Here is a 21,000-nt window from a genome sequence, read left to right as displayed (position 1 = left end):
CCACTTGAAATTGTTACTGCATTATGCTACATATTACTGTGTTACTATAATGTTTTATAATCTCCTATTAAAAGATAAACTCCTTGAAGGCAGTTCTGTTTAATCCTAGCATCTACTATAGTGCCTTGCCTATAACAGGTAGTTAAAAATGTTTGTTGAATTAAAAATGAGAAAAGTCTTACCTATATATAAATATTAATTATCATCAATATTTACAATAGCAAAAATATTATATATAAATATTATTTCCCCACAATTGGGTAAGAAGTAAACAAATTATGGTATATGAATATAACAGAATATTACTATATTCTAAGACACAATATGATGACTTCAGAGAAACAGAAGGCTTGTATAAAGTGATATTAAATGAACAAAACAGAACCAAAGAGAAAAAAAAAAATCCATGAAAAATACAATTGCTAATCTTTGTAAATGAAGACAACTTTAACCAGAAACAAATCCTGTATCAAAATCTCAGGGCAACTTTGTAATTAACACATAAAGCATAAGCCTGTCTGTCTTTTTAAAAATGGAAAGCTTCTAAGGAACAAGTTTGTATGTACTATCAGTCATAATCATTCTTCTGTATTGTTGTATTTCCTTAAGTATTTTCAGGTATATCATCTGGAATTCAACTGAGAGCAGCATAATGTATTGAAACAACATTTATCATTAAAAATAAAAGCAAGCTAAGAGACCCTACTTAGAAATTGAACAGATTGAAACCATCTAAACCAAGAAATGAGGAGAAAAGGAAATGAGGAAAATGGCGTAAATTAAAAAGCAAAATTCTTTCTAAACTATGTGGACATGTAAGAGTATATTAAGAATACTAGAATGGAAAAAGGTGATGATAATTCTAGGAAGATAGTGGTATTAAGCTTTAACCTTTCTAAAGCTATTGAATTCAGAAATATACCACATTGGAAAAAGCCAAAGTGGATATGATCATTCAATGTTTAACAAAAAGGATGTGATCTCTAATTTTGTGATGATATTTAGCAGAGCATGTATCCTCAGCTGAATGAGGATCATCTTTATGTTACTTCCATTAGCAGACACAATCTTTTTGTTTTTGTACCTAGCACCTAGGACAGTGCTTAGCAGATATTTTAAAAAGACAAAAGCAGAGGAATAAAAATGATATATTCTTTATTCCTATTGGGTAGTCAATGTTTATTGAATTGAAGCAACTGCCAGATAAAATCCTTTGACACTTTGGTTGTAAGTGGAAGTTTCCAAATTTCCTATTAAGAATGATAATTCTGCCCCATACGTGTGTGACTTCAGTTTACAAAGTGACTTCCCATATATTATTTTGTTTGATCTTCATTACAAGCCTACAAGGTAGATGGGGAAACATCTCTTTCATTATGAAGCCAAAAGCACTTGTTGGTGCTTAAGTGGCAAAGCCAGGATTTGAATTCCAAGTTTAGAATTCTTTCCATTATATAAGTACATAACTTTTTATAAGGACAAATTTGTGGACATTGGACCTTGTATTTCATTTGTAATGTTTAAATTATATGTCTTTTCCTTAAGATTTCCTAGGGTGCAGACTATCTTAATTCACATTTCTTTATAGAGATCCAACTTCCTGCTTAGTATCCCAAGCATCCAGTATATTGGATGTTCAATCCTTTGTTAAAAGGTGTGTGATGAGGTTAACTTCCCCTCCCCCCCATATTTGCCATTGGTCACAAAAGAAAACTGATTATTCCAGAAAGGATTTTTAAAAATCCATCATTGTTAAAAACAAAAGTACCAAAGTGGCATGAACAGTATACACAATGCAACCCCAACATTGATTATTGTATTTGTTCATATTTGAATTTCACATCTTATGGAAGACCAATTTTGTTTCTAAAAGCATCATTATCTATCCATAGTCATAAGATCTTTGCAAAGACTATGAAACTAAAATGATAACCTTACTAACATTATTAGTACCATCTAAAAGTTATGATACCTTAACATAAAAGCAAGACTAATAGTAACAATTTCAGTCAACTCTGATGGACTTATATAATCTATTTTTGACATTGGATCTTTTTGCTTCCTTCTAGCACAGTATCATCCTGCATTGGATCTGAAAGTAACATTTTAGTTCAAGTATTCCTAGTGACTCAATAAGAGAAACTCCTGAAGACTTTACAAGAGGAATTTTTTTTTATTTTTAAGGGAATCACAAGTTTTATGAGCAAACCATGGAACAAAGTTAAGACAATTTAAAGAATTTTCTTGGTAAAGCTGAGTCTTTAGATATTTAAAACACATCTTTGAATTTGCCTTCCTCTGACACTTTGGATGTAACCAAATCTATTTTGAAATATAGGAATTTATGGGAAACCTTGAGGAATGTAGCTATAGTTGCATGTTTTTATTCTTTTTGCTTAGTAGCAGCTGGTGGAAATTGCTAAAGGGTGACACTGGTTTAGAATATAAAGGGCTTGTGCATCTGTAGACTCAAGACTAATGTACTCACATTCCCTTTATTGATTTGCATTCAGGACAGCAATTCCGTATCAGATGACTGACTCATGGCATACCCTTGATTCTTATCCACAAAACATTATATGATTTCATACTCTAGGTTAAGAGACGTAGGACCAAATATGAAATATAAAAATAAAAAAGCTTACTAGTTGAGTCCCAACATTCTCGTTTTATATTATATAATGAAGTAATTGAAGCTGAGAGGCAGAGACTAGCTTATGAGTAGGCTGGTAATGGAACTGAATGAAATTCTTACACCCTATGGTGTATGCCTTTAGGACACCACTGAATTTATTTTCATTAGGGGGTTGTAATGTGCAAAAATATGAAGGGAAGGGGAAAGGAGAAGTGATATTATAACTTCTTACATATACTGAATTTCTTTCTTATAAAATATTTGTGGAATGGTAGTTTATAATGTTCATTTTAAAGTTGAGGACACAAGCTCACAGAGGTAAAATGACTTGCCCCAATTCAAAAACAGCCCCAAACCCAAGTTCATATATTGAGTCCAGTGTTCTTCTATTGCATGTGGTGGAAAACCACATGCATATAGTGTCCCTTCCTTCCCAACATTCAAAGCCATTTTCCTCCCTAGGAAGGAAAATTTATATGCAATCTCAGAGAGCAGGCAGCTACTTGGCTGTGTTTTGCCTGCTAGGCAATGATTCCCCAAATCATTTTTATGGTACACAGTATTATGACAGATCAATGCCAGCTTTGCAGCTGCTTAGCCATTAAAAACTATGCATGGAGATTGATCAATACCAGTGTTTAGAACTTCGCTCCTTCGAGTTATTTTTTCTTTTAATCTAAAAAATATGAAAAATCTGTAGACACTGTATAGCATTCAATATTGATGGACTAACTTGAAAATTCTGATTATAACAGGAAAATTTAGCAGACGTTTTTATTTTTGATTATTATACAGAACCTTTTTGAACTTGGTATCACAGAATCTAAGTTCAAAAAAACTTCAGAGGCTTCTCAGTCCAACTCATACTTTAATAAAACAAGTCATCCAACTTTTTCCTGAAGAACTTTGTGAAAGATATTCGTTAGGCAATCCACTTCACTTTTAGATAGTTCTGTGAATACTGTCTCCCTCTGCAAAATCTACCTAGTTCTGTCTTCTAAGACCAAGCACAAGACTGATCCTTCCAGCCCACAATAAGCCTTCTAATGCATATTTTCTATACCCCAATCCCTTTAGTACATCCAAATATGGTATGATCTTGAGGCCCTACATCACCCTAATTGTCTTTTTCTCAGCACTCTTCTAGCTTATCAACTTCTTCCCTAAAATGGGCCCAGAAAGGGGGGAAAAAATAGATTCAGTCTGACTAGGGAAGAATTTTTATTCTCAAATTTATTCATCAAATCCTTAAACTTGGAAACTGTTTCTCTTTACTGCAGCCCAAAATTGCAGTTAACTTTCTGGTCTTATATCCTATCTTCTTGACAGGCTTTATCACATTGGACTCACTGAATTTGCAAAACTTCTAAACCCCTAGATTTCAATTATATGAATTGCTATCTAGCCATGTTTTCTTAGTTTTGTATTTGGGAAGACTTTTTTTTTCACCAAAGGATGACTTCAATATTTACCCCTATTAAACTAAACATTGACATAGCCCTCATAGTTTTCATCTCTTTAAATCCTGTCATCTACATGTTAGCTTTTTTAGTGCCACGTCATCTACACATTTAGTAAGCGGGATGATTCTTTTAAGTCATTTTAAAAAACATTTTTTGAAAGGTGATCTGTGACTTCATCAATGTGGGTAGCCTCCAAAGATCTTCCTCTACCATTGTAGAGTAGTACAACCTCTGCAACTTATTCTTAAGAGAATTTTGCCTGTAACATTGAGAGACTATGACATTCAAAATAACAGCCAAGTACAAGGGGAAAAAAAACTTAAAACTGGTCTTCCTGATTCCATGGAAGCCTATACACTAAAGTATTTTTTTCTCTTTTCATAAGTCACTCAGAAATATCGAACAGTACAAAACTCTGAACTAGTCCATAGCCTATACTAGTACAAACTTTCTGAACTGACACAGAGTCACAGTTGACTACTTTTGGGGTGCAGCAATTCAAGCAACTCTGAATCCACTTTATACAATTTAGCTCACATTTCTTCCTTTGAGGTCAGTGTTTTGCTAAAAGTCTAAATTACATCTACATTTGTCACATCAGTTTGGATCTATGATATCATATACTTTGTAACGTAATCACTGCTTTTCCATCTAGTCACACTAACCATGTGTTTAATAATCTGACAATCTCATAAGCTTATTTTGTAATATTAAGTCTTTAGGCAAAAACTGGGGCATTTGTTCTTTATTCTCACGCATCTCTCCCACTCCACTATCTCACAAAGATCTTCAATGGCCTGATAGGTCTTTCAGCAACTGGGCCTGGAAACCTGTAAGAGCAGCTAACAATTCTTGGGTTCCAATTCTTTATTAGCCATTTTCATTCTTTATAGTCCAGGTCAAGTGACCTGACAGAAAAAAAAAAAAAAAAAAAAAAAAAAAAAAAAACCAAACAAACCAGGAATCAAGCAATTGCATCTCTTTCCCATCAACCCTCAGCATTATCCCATTCACCCAAGAGCATTTAACTAGAAAGTGAGATATTGTACATGAAATCAAAATAGTATTTATCAAGCACCATGTCAGTTATTATGCTGCGACTCTACTTTCCCCAATATGCCTTTAAATGAATTCAAAAGGAATTAGCTATTCTGAATTTGGCATAAGGCTCTGAAAGTTGTCTATATAAGTCTTTCACAAAATTCTTATCATTTCTCCATGACAATAGAGTTCTGAACTCATCTATGTTTATGTTGTGGGGAATGTACTCTGATGTTTATTTTAATTTGTTTTTAAGTTCCTTACTATTCCTATACTCTAGGATGGGCTTTTGTTCCATTCTCCCAACTAATTTTTCTTTTTATTTTCATGTGGTTAGTAGAATCAGGGGGTAGCTAGATGGTACAACGGATAGAGTGCAGGTCCTCAATTCGGAAAGACCTGAGTTCAAATCCAGCCTCAGACACTTAATATTTCCTGGCTGTGTGACCTTGAGCAACTCACTTAACCCCAAGTGTTTTAGTGCCCCCCCCAAGAGTAGTCAGAATGTCTTTTCTTCCATTAACACCAGACCAAAAAGCACTCTACCTTGCTTTCCCATTGTTTCATGATTTCCTCAATTGAGTTTCCTTCATAATCTACTTCAAAGCCACTCCTAGTCTCTTATACATGACATAAATTCCATTCCCATCAAGACAGTTTACTAAGAGATATTAGATCACATTTTCTTTTTGTTATAATCTTTTAAACTATCTTGTTATTTTTACTTTGTATATATGTGAATAGAAACTGTAGACTATAGATTTCACTGCTTCTTTTATTAGATTTTTGTCTATGGACAGACAAATGAATAATCAGGAAATCAGTTTCAGTTTCCCCATCTATAATGAATGTACTACATATTTCACTGAGCTATAATGAGTATCAATTTTATATACTTTAGTATATAAATTTAAAAAACTAAATCACTATAAATAGTGCTATCATTAATAAAATTTAAAAATACAAGAAAAAGACTTTCTAACTCATATCTGCAATGACAAAAGAAATTAAAATAGACTGAAGTGAAAATAAGGAAGTCAATCAATGTTCATGGTAATGGTCAGTATTTAAGCAATGGAAACCTACTATATGCAGCAGCTATTTTTTTTTTTACCCAAGAATTTTAAAAGTTAGTGCTTGTTAATTCATTTTATGTTCTAAACTTATGAAATTAAACCAAACTGATTTGAAGTTTATTGTGACAAGAACCTGTTGAAGACTGATAGGAAAATGCATTGCAGAGATGTACAATCTCTTCATAGTGAAGAATAAGTCACCTAATACTTTGAACTTCAATGCAAAGAGAGTTAAGAACTCTAAATTAAATGTCACTTAACTTTTCTGTTGTCTATGATATTCTATGTATCAAAATGAACTATGAATTCTCAAAGGGCTTTTTGGTCCCTCTTTTTCAGGAGACTTATTCTTTATACCATATTAAACTGTCATGGGAATCTTCACATTTACATTAAAAAATTTATGTTCATGTTTTAAAATTACAAAGTTACAGAAATATACAAATTAAATGAGTAACCCATAGGGATTATGACTTTAGAGCTAGAAAGGTCAAACAGATGAACATCCTAAACAGAGCCCTTTAGACTAAATTACTTGCCCAAGGTCACAAATAGTAAGTATCAAGAGACTTCGCATTGGGGCAGCATTATTTATTGTAATATCTATTTAGTACCCCACAAATTAAAAACAAAAGCAGAGGGGCAGCTAAGTGACTCAGTGGATAGAGCACCAGGCATGAAGTCAGGATGACCCAGTTTAAATCTAGTCTCAGATATTTCACATTTCCTAGCTCTTTTAAGTCACTTACCCCAACTGCCTAAGGGAAAAAAAGAAAAAAAACAAAACAAAACAAAGCAAAACAAATGCAGACAGTACTGGAGAGAACAAACAATGGATTGAAGACAAGATATCCTAGAGTTCTAGTCCAGGGGTTCTTACTGGAATACATAAAAATCTCAAAAGGTATGCGTTTAGATTTCAGGGGGCTCACTGACTAGAATAGGAAAAATTTACATTATTTTCTCAAACTTCTTTGCTGAAATTTAACATTTCTCTGAATTATTAAATAACATTTTCTGAAAAGAGCACTATTAGTTCTACCAAGTTATCAAAGAGATCTATGACACAAAAAAGGGTTAAGAAACCTGTTCCAAGAAGGTTTTGTAAAGATGAATGTTGAAAACTATCTTTGCATAAAATAAAAAGCTATTAAAAAAGAAAAAAGAAACTTGTTCTAGTCCAAGCTTTGAAGTTGAATGGCTCTGAAACAAATAACTAAACATTAGAATCAGGTTTGTCCTTTACAAAAAGGAAGTTATCTAGTCTCAATTTTGACCTTTTGAAGCAGTTAGATCCATTTTTGGAGATCCTTAATATTATTAAAGTACTTTCTTCTATTCAGCTCAAATCTGTCTGGGTTAGACCTGATTCTACTTGAATTAAATCTAATCCTTCTTCCAGATAGTAACCTTTCAGTAGTTAAGTCAATGATCATGTTCCCACAAACTAATTATCATCAGTTTCTTCAACTAATCTTTTTATGACACAATGGATTAGATGCTTGGTCTATAATGCTTCTATGAGTTTTGTCTATGGACTAATCTAAATTTGGATTTAACTTCTGAATAGATTGGTTAATATATGATGAATTCTTCATCCTAGATAATTTATAAAGGTGCATTTATAGAGATGTACATCTCCAACACTTAAATTTTCCTCTTAAACTTTATTCCAAGGAATACTCACACCAGTGAAATCAGATTCTTGCTATAATTACAATTAACATGGGGGGAGGGGAAAGAGAAAAATCATTTAAATTCTTCGGTCCACTGAATCTTCATATGTAAAATGAAAGGGATGAAGAAAATACTACCACCTCCTACAGTTGAAAACTCTGAATTTTCTACTAGTTATACCTTTAGGTGGCATGTAAGTACCAAATTACACCACAATCACCAGCTGACCATGACATTATTTACTGAAACATCTTAAGTAAAAGTTTGCAAAGCTGTCAGTTTATAAGTAACAGACAGGGAGCTGGGAATATTAATTTTTTTTTTAATAAATGTGCTTTTGTTCACAAAAAAGTGAAAAAAGGACAACATCAACTCAAACATACATTATCTGGTGTGCTACTCTCCCACTCCTTGGCAACCATGATATAACAACACCTGATCTAGTCATGATCCTGAAGAATTTAACCAAAAGATCAGTTGCTTTTAAAACCCAAATATTCAGACAATCCTGCATTTGACAATGCCTAGAAAGCATGACTACCCTTCTGAATTTTCATACCCAAATGAAGTCATTCTGTAAAGTACCTATATAATAAAAACTATTACATTTTTTTCAGTCTCCTATATAACATTACATATATCCTCTGACCACCAAGCCATAGGAATGGATTAATTTCAACACTTAAAACACTTAAATGGCTTTTGTGGAACACATATTGGTTTGAATTCTGTGCCATCTCTGAATAAATGGTAAATTCAGAGTAACAAATGATATTCATGAATTCAAACACATTTACACTAGATGGTAATAAGGTCGTAGACAACTTGAAAGTACTAATTAAAATACACCATGCACACTTTGGAGCATAAGCAAAATCAGCAACATGTGTAAACAATTTCAAGAATGTATAGCACCAACATTTTAGCTGTAACATAACTGCTGACTCTAAGGCCATGCTAACATAACATTCCTCTCCCCTAAGATATTTTATTTACTTTCAAAACATGTTTTAAAACATGTTATTTTGTTTTCTTTGCTCTTGTAACTGAACTGAGTGAAATCAAAGAAAATGAGTATGGCAGTGTAGGCACTCTGACCACAATGTAGTTTTGCAATTATCCTAAATTCAGCACTCCTTTTGGTTACAAGAGATGACTGCAGAGCTTCACTAGAAAGAAAAGTCAAGTCTTAATTTGAGTAACATGTTACCTAGAAAAGTGAATTATTCCAAATGACATTCTACCAATTTTAACCAACATACATTTTAGAGAAATAACACTTTTAAGTTTTTTTTTTTAAAAATCTAATTTTCAGTAATTTAGCAAGTAAAATCTAATTTGAAATAATAGGTGTAAACAATCAACTGCTTACCTCTTAAAAGGATAAACTTTGTATTTCTAAATAAAATTTGACATTCAATCTTAACTACAGCAAGTCACAATAAGCACAAAACAATTCATATCAGAGTATATAGAAGTGCAGTTTATGAATCTTAGGATGAACTTATAGAAAATGCAGTCTTTCTTTTAAAGCAACCATGAAATCTGAAATTTTGATATTTCAGTGCAAAACCTCAGTATGAGGTATTTTTAAAATGTAATAACCACTTGAAAAAAAAATCCACACAGTGGCACTCTTAAAAATGATAGATTATGAGACAGTTTCTGGCTGATGAAAATAAGATGGCCTAAATATTCCAGTTGTTAAAACTAGTTTGTCTTCCCCTAGATAATTTTTTCCCTTCATCTATTTTTTTTTTTTGGGGGGGGAGGAAAGGAGAGGAGAAGGGAAAGGATTTTAAGAGAAAGTTTAATTATACTGCCATCTAAGTCCAAGACAATAAGCTCCTCTTCTAGAATACAGACAAATAAGAACACTAGACTATCAAAACAATTTCTGTGATATTATCAGATGGAGTATTTTATATTTTTCTTTAAAACTCCAAAACTGAATTTTATCACTTAAAAAGGTGAAGACCATACCAAAGATGATTCATAAATCAGTTTTTTTTTTTGTTTTTTTTTTTTAAATTCAAATGTTAACATAGTTGCTTTGGGTCAGTGGGGAGCAGCATATTGCTGCCTAATTTTAAAATTCTGTATATAGTGAACTAAGAGTCACCCACAAGTAATTACTAGAATATTTATGTACAAATCAATATGAGATGTATGAAAATACTAACTGCGTAATTAGGTTAATGGAATTCATTTACAAAGCTTTCTCCCCCAAAGGTTTCACTTTGGAGTAAAAAATAATTGTCAAAATCTATAAAAGGACACAATGTATGACACTTGCATGGATGTGATACTATGCCACACATTCCTCATCCTTACCAAATTCTGGTTAAACTTTTTATGAACAGCAGAAGAAAAGAAACCACAATGAGTATTATTACTAATAACCATAAAGCACAGGCAATACTGGTTCATCAGCCAAAACTGAACGGAAAATAGCTTTGTGCTACAGACAATATTTTTGCTACCAAAAAAAAGAAAAAAATTGTTAAGTGCGTCCAGAAACCCTCCAAACAAACCAATCTTTTACTTCACATCAATTTTAACTTGTGAGTCAAAAGTGCAAACTACAGTTTTCTATGCAAATACCTCAAATTTTTCCCCACTTCAACTTAAATTCCAACAGTATTTTAAAAGAAAAAAAAAAAAAAAAAGGAAAACAACAAAATGATGCTTCATTTCACACAACAGCACTGAAGAGAAAAATGTACCTTTCTGTATTTTAGTGCTACAAATCCTAAAGACTGTAACAGTAGTTTCTGCTACAATAGGAGTCATTTTGCATGAAATTTTAAGCTTTTTATATAAGAATAAATTTTAAAATTTAGAAGTAGAAAAAAATAGCAAACTCTGTAAACCTTTGCAATTTTTCTATGCAAACCGTGTTTTTAAGTACTGAGCCCATGTTAATATCTCAAATTAGTTTGGGCAAGAAAGCAGTCTGGATTGAAAAGGGCTTTTTTTTCCTTATACTTATTTATATTAACTTAAAAGTAATATGGGATCTTCTAGCTCATAGAAAGGAATTGAGCTTGCTTGACTTTCTCCAGAATCTGAGTCATATGGAGCATCAGGAAGCTCCGTGAAACTGTAAGCCAACTGTTCATCTTCTACATCAGAGCGGACATAACTGGAAGGATTGGAGTATTCCTCATCTTCTACACTGTTGAAATCTTGTGGAATATATAACATTCCAGGATAGTTTCTGCTAACCAAGTCAATAGTAGTTTTCAGAGAGATTTTCCTAAAAGCCATTAGATGCATATGAGAAAATTTTGAATACTTGAAACGTTTAAAGCCAAGAGACTCTATAGCAATCTTCCAGCTTTTCATCATCATAGCATGTCGATTCTGATGAGAGGAGTCAGGAGTGATGATGAGTAACAGGCCATTTAATACTAAAAGTTCATGGGCTTTTTTGCAACAAATCCACCGCTGATAAGGTGATGGGAAATAAGAAAGAAGGAGAGAAAAAACAACTACATGAAACAGTTCTCCAGGAAGAGAATCAATTGGGTTTTTCAGCTGTTTTAAAAAGGCATCTATTGTATCTTGTGCAAGTTGAAGTGGCTGCTGAAGCTGCAGGTTCAGGAAGTCACATTTATAGACACTCTGGGGAGAAGAAAAGGAGAATAAATTAAGACTTTGAAAATTACTGTCTGCTCAGAAATTAGAACAATCATGGACATACAGTTTCCATTCTCCATAATAAGGCACATACACTTCCACTAGGCCTTACCCCAAATTATCATCCATTCAAAAAAGATGTTATCTCAAATTCTCTGAACATTTCCTAAATATTTTGTGACTAACTTTAATTTTCCTCACATGTCTTAACCACATCCAGTTGTACAGTTTTGGGTAAAGACATTATGAAAAGGTAAGAAAATTGTCAAAAGAGGGTAGGTTTACATTTACTTAAACCTGGATTATCAGAATATAAGTAGAATAAATTATTTGCAGCCATTTAATAATTTCTTTTAAAAGCTTAGAAAATATTTATTTAAATGTCTATAGGGGAAAAAATTATTCATTCTAAGATTCAAAAATATCTTAGCCTGAGATATTGGACCAATTCTAACAACTTAACAGGGATAAAGTTTTGGATATGGATTTTAAAAATCAATAATCCAATTAGAAGTAGGGACAGAATATCATGTGAAAAGATTGTAGGAGGTTTTAGTTGCCTGTCAGAGTCAGAAGTGAATAGGGTTGTCAAAAACATCAAGAGTTCATTTGTGGGAATAGTGTCAAGACTCTTCGAGTTGGGTCTTACTATATAGTCTGCTTTGGTCAGAAAGTATCTAAATTGCTATGTTTAGGACTAAGACTTATGCAAAAGGGCACCTAAGATGGTAAAGGAAATTAAAAGTATATTATATGAGGATTGCTTGGAAGAAGTAGAAAAACTTTATTATGTGGGAAAAGGACTTTATTTTGTTTTTTGGGAAACAAATAAGAAAAACTGGAATCAATGTTAAAATTTTAGAGTAATATATATAAGCACAAAACCAGTAACCTCTTGAGAATTATTAAATAATGGATTGACTTCTGGAGAGCTAAACACACACTCATACATACCCTCCCCCCACACACCATTTAAAGAATAAATTACTTTGGTCTCTTATTAGTTCATTAATTATGCAAAAAGCCAACCACCTAGTTCAAATAGCCTAGGATGGTATGCCTTTCCACTTAAGAAAGAAATGAGGAAAAGAGCCAAGATAGGGAATTTTCTAAGAAAACAAAAAGTTGTAAGATTCCAGAGTTCCACTTGAACTACAGGTCTCCTCCTTCCCTCACCCTCCCCCCCCAGAAAAAAAAGACCCACAACCCAGATTGTTGGGAGGGGAGGAAGAAGCCTTAGCAGGAAGGTAATAAAGATCTTTGGTCATATTATTTAGTGCAATGGCTTCCTTAATGAGAAGACCAAACCAAAGAGGTTGGGTGACTTACTCACAAGTCTCAAGACCAGTATATCAGAGAATAAATTTTAACTCAGATTCTCTTGACTCTTGATGTAATTCAGGTCAGCAAGTGGAAGTCAAATGATGCAATATACTTTATGACACATTTTGAGAACAATTTCCATTGAAACATTTAAAATTTACACATGGGCTAACTCTTCAGCTATTTAGAAAAAGGCACTTCTTTAATATTCCAAATAGGCAAAAGTTTTACTGTACTTCAATTTGTATTATGGCCAAAAAAGTGGAAGGGAAGAGAAAAAAACAGCAGTTAAATATCATGTTAATGTTAATTACTAAGTAAAGATCAAACGTTAATATTCAATACTATAAATTTAGATTCCCCCCCCCCCCAAAAAAGTACAGCCAGTTAGATACACTACCAGTATACTATCCATTTCTGCTACAAAGGAAGTGAATTTATATTGAGGAATAAGTACATTTTAAAATATACTTATAAAACATATGAGAACAAAAACCATACAAATAACTGATACCTCCACAGCAGGTACAATGTCTATGCCAACAGTCAGAAATTCTTCAAATTTTAAAAATGGATTAAAGCAGCTGCCAACATCAAGTAATCTGATCTTTCCTGAGGGTTGAAGCAACCTAAAAATAGAGATGATGAAAATGACGAATTGTTGCTTGAAAGATAACATTTAACAATTATCTGAAAACAAAAAGGAAAACATGTAGATAAAATATCCAAATACCAGAAGGTGATGAATCCATTCTTTGACAATTTACATTTTACAAGATATATGCAATATAGTTATTCTAACTTATTTTGGTGATATAAAAAGACCAGTAATCAATTTTATATTCATTGTTACTAAAGAGTTTTTCTCCACTATCTCACATAGTATATCTAAGAAGCTGCAGGACAATTAAGAAAGACGGAAAACTAAAGACTATTTTAATCAAAATACAGATTACCATTTACCATTTTACTCATTACCATTTTAATCAAAATACAGATGTTGCACAAATCAGAAAGATGAATGCTCAAAGACAACAAAAATAAAAACATAGAAATAATGAGTTCAGGCTGGATGCATATAATCCTTTTTGGCAAAAAGATAAATAAATAAACAAAAAACAAACTTAAGTATACATGAAATGACATAAGATAAAAATTGGGAAAAAATATGAAATATTTTGTTTAAACCTTGCCTGGGAAATCTTAACTTTGAAGGCATGTTGCCTTGACAGTACATCTTCTATTCTATGGGGCTGATAATATAACTAATTTATTTTTAATAGTGATGTTGGCTATGTGAAAAAAAAGGAAGGATAAGTAGGGTGAAGTACAGGAAGACCTGGGTTCAAGCACTATCTTTAACCAAAATATTACCTAGAAGGAATGTCTCAGAAACATTCTTAACAAGAATGATTCAATTTTAATTTTGTAACGAATATGTACACTTTCAAACACCTAAGTATTTAAAAACAAAAACAACAACAACAACAACAAAACAAACAAAAAAAAACACCCCTGAAGATCTGGTAGTTAAAGGTTTATGGTGAGAATATATTAAATACCTGACAAGTAACCTTGACAATACCAATCTAAACTTATATAGAAACAATCACATAACAATAGCTGAAAATTACTTAGTTGACTTCCCCTTAAAAACAAATTATACCAAACTTAGCCTATTATTTTTAATCAAAGAATGTGCAGGGCTACAGTGTTGAGCAAATCTAAATCTTCATGACTCAGCAATCTGCACAATATTTCTCTCTATCAAGATATCATTAGTTTTTAAAAAAAAAAGTTACAAAAAACCTTAAGAAACAAAAATGGTCCAAAAGAGGCACAAAAAAATTCACTTAAGAAAAGAACTGCTTTAAAAATAAAACAGACAAAATGGAAAAGGAAGTGCAAAAAATTCATTGAATAACCCCTTAAAAATTAGAATTGGGTAAGTTGAAGCTAGTGACTCCATGGGACATCAAGAAACAATAGAACAAAGAAAAAAAAAAAAAAACGGAAAAAAAAATGTGAAATATCTGTAGAAACAAATGACTTGGAAAATATATTAAGGAGAGGATTATTGGACTACCTGAAAGCCATGATTTTTTTAAAAAGAGCATAGACGTTTATGTGTCAAGTCTTTATAAAGAAAAAATACCCCAATACTTAGACCCAGAGAACAAAACAGAAATTGAAAGAATACACTATCACCTCCTAAGAGAGGTCCCAAAATGAAAACTCCCAGAAATATTATGGCTAATTTCCAGGGCTTCTCTGTCAAGGAGAAACTACATCAAACTCAGAAACAATTAAAATATCATGGAGTCACTCAGGATCACACAAGATACAGCAGCTTCCACGTTAAAGAAGCAGAGGGCTTATGAACTAGGAGTACAACCAAGAATAACCTATTCAGCAAAATTGAGTATAATCCTTTGGGGGGCAGGGAGGAATGGATATTTAATAAAATGAAGAATTTACAAGCACTCCTGATGAAAATGCCCAGAGTGGAAAAGAAAAATTGAGATTCAAACAGAAGACTCAAGACAATGATAAAAACTTAAAAATTATTTTCATTCCTACATCAGAAGATAAAACATGTAGCTCCTTAGAACTTTATTATTAAAGTTCATCAGAAGTCTACATAGAAAATATGCAAGTTTTGAGACAATTCTGTTAGGATGATCTTGTAAAAAAGAAGACTGCCCTGGGAGAAGAATGGGGAAATTTTTCTAACATGTGTGTGTGTGTGTGTGTGTGTGTGTGTGTGTGTGTGTGTGTGTGTGTTTATATGTATGTATACAAGGAAGAAATTTTATAGTGAAAGAGAAATAGTGGAGTGGAAGGCAATTATCTAAATCTCAATGTGATTGAAATTACTTCAAAGAGGGAAGAATATTTATATATACATTTAACAGTTGGGTATAAAAATCTATCTCATTCAGTGAAGAAATGAGGTAAGAGTGTGAGGAAAATATTTACAGCAATTCTTTTTATGGTGGCAAAGAACTGAACATTAAGGGAAAACTGTAGCATATTATGATGGAGTACACGTTATAAGAAATAAAGAGGGGGTGGTTTCAGAAAAAATATAGCAAAACCTATATTAATGATAAGAGAGAAGAACTGGAAAATTATTGTTCAAATAACAGCAAACTTGTAGTGATTATTAATGCTGAAAGACTTGACTTCTCTGTTCAATACAATGATCATCAAAGACAATTCCAAAGGACTCATGATCAAAAAATACTATCCCAGCTTCAGAAAGAGAACTGATGAACTCTTGATGGCAAACCAAAGTATAACTTTCTCACTTTTTTGGCTTTGTTTTACAATAAGGTTGACATGATTTCACATGTATAACTGATATCACATTGTTTGCCTTTTCAGTGAGTGAAGGGAGGGATTGGAATAAGAAAAATAATCTGGAACTCAAAATTTAAAAAGTAAAGAATGTTGAAAAGAAGTAATTTTTTAAAAAGCCTTATTTTTAAAAAAAGATGTCATGTGGATGGTTAATTATTTTAACCATTGTCTTCACATTCAGCTTTTACTTCAGGAGGAATGAAAGGGGAAAAGTATTTGTTCGATTCTTGCTATACTGCAAAATCTTTTGTTATGTGCAAGGGATATAAACAAAAATTAAATGAGTTCCCAGTTTCAAGTAGCTCATATTCTAAATAGTGAGCATATATAGGACATTTCTGCTTTAAACTACCTAGGAAAGGCATACTATTTCTTACTATATGATGGTAAAGCAGATGTTAATGCAGTTTATTTTAATGTAACTTCCACTGATAAACCATACTTGAATCATTTGATGATAGAGAAAACATTGTTTTGCAGGTTGTTATTTAGCAGTCAACTATTCTCTTTAATATCTTTTTGTTCAACCAAATGGATTTACATGTGAATTCTACCAAATATTTAAAGAACAATTAGTCCCAATGCTATATAAACTATTGGGAAAAATAGGGAATGAAGGAGTCCTACCAAATTCCTTTTATGACACAGACATGGTATTGATACCTAAACCAGGTAGGTTGAAAATAGAGAAAGAAAATTATAGACCAATCTCCCTAATGAATATTGATGCTAAAATCTTAAATAAGATATTAGCAAAATGACTTCAGAAAATCATCCCCAGGATAATACACTATGACCAAGTAAGATTTATATCAGGAATGCAGGGCTGGTTCAATATTAGGAAAACTATTAATATAATTGACCATATCAATAACCAAATTAACAAAAATGCTTTTTCTGCATTTAATAAAATGCAACATCCATTCCTATTAAAAACACTAGAGAGTATAGGAATAAATGGACTTTTCCTTAAAATAATCAGTAGCATTTATTTAAAATCATCAGTGAGCATCATATATAATGGGGATAAACTGGAACCATTCCCAATAAGATCAGAAGTGAAATAAGGTTGCCCACTATCACCATTACTATTCAATATTGTATAAGAAATACTAGTTTTGGCAGTAAGAGTTGAGAAAGAAATTAATGGAATTAGAGTAGGTAATGAGGAAACCAAATTATTACTCTTTGCTGATGATATGATGGTATACTTAGAGAACCCCAGAGATTCTACTAAAAAGCTATTAGAAATAATCCATACCTTTAGCAAAGTTGCAGGATACCAAATAAACCCACATAAGTCATCAGCATTCTTATATATCACTAACAAAACCCAACAGTTACAAAGAGAAATTTCATTTAAAGTAACTACGGATAGTATAAAATATTTAGGAATCTATCTGCCAAGGGAAAATCAGGAACTATATGAGCAAAACTACAACACACTTTCTACACAAATAAAGTCAGATCTAGCCAATTGGAAAAATATTAAATGCTCTTGGATAGTTGAACAAATATAATAAAGATGACAATACTACCTAATCTATTTATTTAGCGCTATACCAATCAGACTCAAAAAACTATTTTAATGACCTAGAAAAAATAACAACAAAGTTCATATGGAAAAACAAAAGGTCAAGAATTTCAAGTCAATTAAAATCAAATGAAGGTGGCTTAGCTGTACCAGATTTTAAATTATAATATAAAACAGAAGTTACCAAAACCATTTGGTATTGGCTAAGAAATAGACTAGTCAATCAGTGGAATAGGTTAGGTTCAAGGGACAAAATAGTCAATAACTTTAATAATCTACTGTTAGACAAATCCAAAGATCCCAGATTTTGGGATAAGAATTCACTGTTTGACAAAAACTGCTGGGAAAATTGGAAATTAGTATGGCAGAAACTAGGCATTGACCCACACTTAACACTGTACACCAAGATAAGATCAAAATGGGTTCATGATGTGGGGAATGGAGAGTATAAGGTGAAGAACTTAAAGGAATGTTTAAATTCTTTTTTCTGTATTTTATTATTCATTAATTCTATGTCTCTGTGACCTGCATAAGTATGTTGTGTGTTAGCCAATATTTATTTAAACTTTAGATATATTTACTTGATCTGAAAGGATGACATTTATCACTATTCAATGTTATCAGTATTTAGACTATTAGTTGAATGCTGTTAGCTTAGTAATCTAAATTGTGATGGTCTGTTGGCACCCATGTCTAACATTCAATTAAGGGGAGAAGGCACCTATTTCTCAATGCTCCCCAATTTATGATGTAATCCTTTGTAAGAGAAATCTTCTATTCCAACCTCTCCAAATAGCAACAACCAATTAGATGCTTCCCCCTCCCCTTCTCAATGCTCTCTTACTTGTGATGTAATCTCTTGTATAAAAGTTATGTTATCTTTCCTAATTCTTTAGTCTTCCTACTAGGTGCTTTCTCTTTCTTATCTCATGATGGGATAAGCTCATTCTTCTGAGGTTTTCAATAAACTTTTCTGTCTTCTACTGAGTGATCTCTGAGTAGTCATTTTGGGTAAGGGTCTTCTACATCTTGCACAATGATATAGGCATAAAGAATGAAATTATAAATAAATTAGAAGAACATAGGATAGTTTTACCTCTCAGGCCTGTGGAGAAGGAAGGAATTTATGACCAAAGAAGATCTATAGGTCATTAATTGATCACAAAATAGAAAATTTTGATTATATCAAATTGAAAAGGTTTTGTACAAACAAAATGAATGCAGACAAGATTAGAAGGGAAGCAATAAACTGGGAAAGCATTTTTACAGTCAAAGGTTCTGATAAAAGCCTCATTTCCAAAATATATAAAGAATTGACTCCAATTTATAAGAAATCAAGCTACTCTCTAATTGGTAAATGGTCAAAGGATATGAACAGACAATTCTCAGACAAAGAAATTGAAACTATTTCTAGCCATATGAAAAGATGCTTCAAGTCAGTATTAATCAGAGAAATGCAAATTAAGACAACTCTGAGATACCACTATACGCCTCTCAGATTGGCTAGAATGACAGGGAAAGATAATGCTGAATGTTGGAGAGGATGTGGGAAAACTGGGACACTGATACATTGTTGATGGAATTGTGAATACATCCAGCCATTCTGGAAAGCAATTTGGAACTATACTCAAAAAGTTATCAAACTATGCATACCCTTTGATCCAGCAGTGTTACTACTGGGCTTATATCTCAAAGAGATCTTAAAGAGGGGAAAGGGATCTGTATGTGCAAAACTGTTTGTGGAAGCCCTTTTTGTAGTGGCCAGAAACTGAAAACTGAGTGGATGCCCCTCAATTGGAGAATGGCTGAGTAAGTTATGATATGGAATATTATTGTTCTGTAAGAAATGACAGCAGGATGATTTCAGAAAGGCCTGGAGAGACCTACATGAACATGAATGATGCTGAGTGAAATGAGCAGGACCAGGAGATCATTCTGATGGATGTGCCCCTCTTCAATGAGATGAGACAAATCAGCTCCAACAGAACAGTAGTGCATTGAACCAGCTACACCCAGCAAAAGAACTCTGGGGAAATGAGTATGAACCACTACATAGAATTTCCCAATCCCTCTATTTTTGTCCATCTGCATTTTTTATTTCCTTCATGGGTTAATTGTACACTATTTCAAAATCCAATTCTTTTTGTACAGCAAAATAACTGTACGGGCATGTGTGTGTATATATATATATATATATATACACACACATATATATATATATATATATATATATATATATATATGTAAGTATATTTAACATATACTTAAACATATTTAACATGTATTGGTCTACCTGCCATCTGGGGGACAGGTGGGGGGAAGGTGGGGAAAAATTACAACAAAAAGTTTTGCAATTGTCAATGCTGAAAAACTACCCATGCATAAATCTTGTAAATTAAAAAACTATAATTAAAAATATATATCTATATATATATCTATATATAAAAAAAAGATATGTATATATCTTTTTGTTCAGCGTCTAGCCTGGAGGAAACCAAAGTATTTGTAGTTATTGCCTTCTTCCACTGATACAATATGTCTTAAGTTTAAAAGCCTTCAGTCTCTACATTTCCTTGGTGGACGAATTTTACAATGACATTTAAAATAATCACTGGAGAAAAGATTCCTCAAGATGAAAAATCTATTTGATTAATTTTTCAGCACCACCATCAAGCTTGTAGCTTGAATACCTAGCCATGTACATTAAATGATTAATAAGATGTTTTGGTTCCCCTTTCCCCCTTCAATCTGCAGAGTTATACTTAGATCTACTTAGAAAATGATAATAGGTCTAAGGCTAGGCAGAATCACAATGGATTTAAGCAACTTCTCTAAAAAAAAAAAAAATGCTACTGCTTTATATAAATTATTCTTGAAAGTGTTGGTTTACATTTTCTTTTTCTTTTTTTCTCCCTGAGGCCAGGGTTCAGTGACTTGCCCAGGATCACACAGCTAGGAAGTATTAAGTGTCTGAGACCAAATTTGAACTCGGGTCCTCCTGAATTCAAGCAGGCTAATGCTCTATCCACTGCGCCACCTAGCTGCCCCGGTTTACATTTTCAGAAGCTAACAGTTTTTAAATGTGGATTTCACATACTCTAGCATTCTCTCTATACCAGAATATGTTTCACATTTAGAGTGGCTTAATGTCTTCATTACTAAGGTGGATATCATTATTTGCAGATCTGCAGAAAAGGATATGCAAATTAATGTAAAGAAAGGGAGAAAATCAAAGATCAAAGATGA

General features: G+C 32.5%; 1 protein-coding gene across 1 annotated transcript in view; it reads right to left on the bottom strand.

Annotated features, from left to right (window-relative positions):
- Positions 1-1,730: 1,730 nt before the first annotated feature.
- Positions 1,731-21,000, bottom strand: part of SAMTOR (S-adenosylmethionine sensor upstream of mTORC1) — a 66,086-nt gene continuing 46,816 nt past the window's right edge. Inside the window, exons 4-5 of the mRNA XM_074268274.1 lie at positions 13,372-13,486; positions 1,731-11,519 (exon numbers count right to left, since the gene is read on the bottom strand). Coding sequence (XP_074124375.1) covers positions 10,890-11,519; positions 13,372-13,486 — 745 coding nt within the window. The 3' untranslated portion in view covers positions 1,731-10,889. The remainder of the gene's footprint in view (positions 11,520-13,371; positions 13,487-21,000) is intronic.

Source organism: Sminthopsis crassicaudata, chromosome 5 (assembly GCF_048593235.1).
Source record: "Sminthopsis crassicaudata isolate SCR6 chromosome 5, ASM4859323v1, whole genome shotgun sequence".
Classification (NCBI taxonomy): Eukaryota; Metazoa; Chordata; class Mammalia; order Dasyuromorphia; family Dasyuridae; genus Sminthopsis; species Sminthopsis crassicaudata.
The sequence above is the reverse complement of the archived record's forward strand: the minus strand, read 5'-3'. Positions and strand labels throughout refer to the sequence as shown.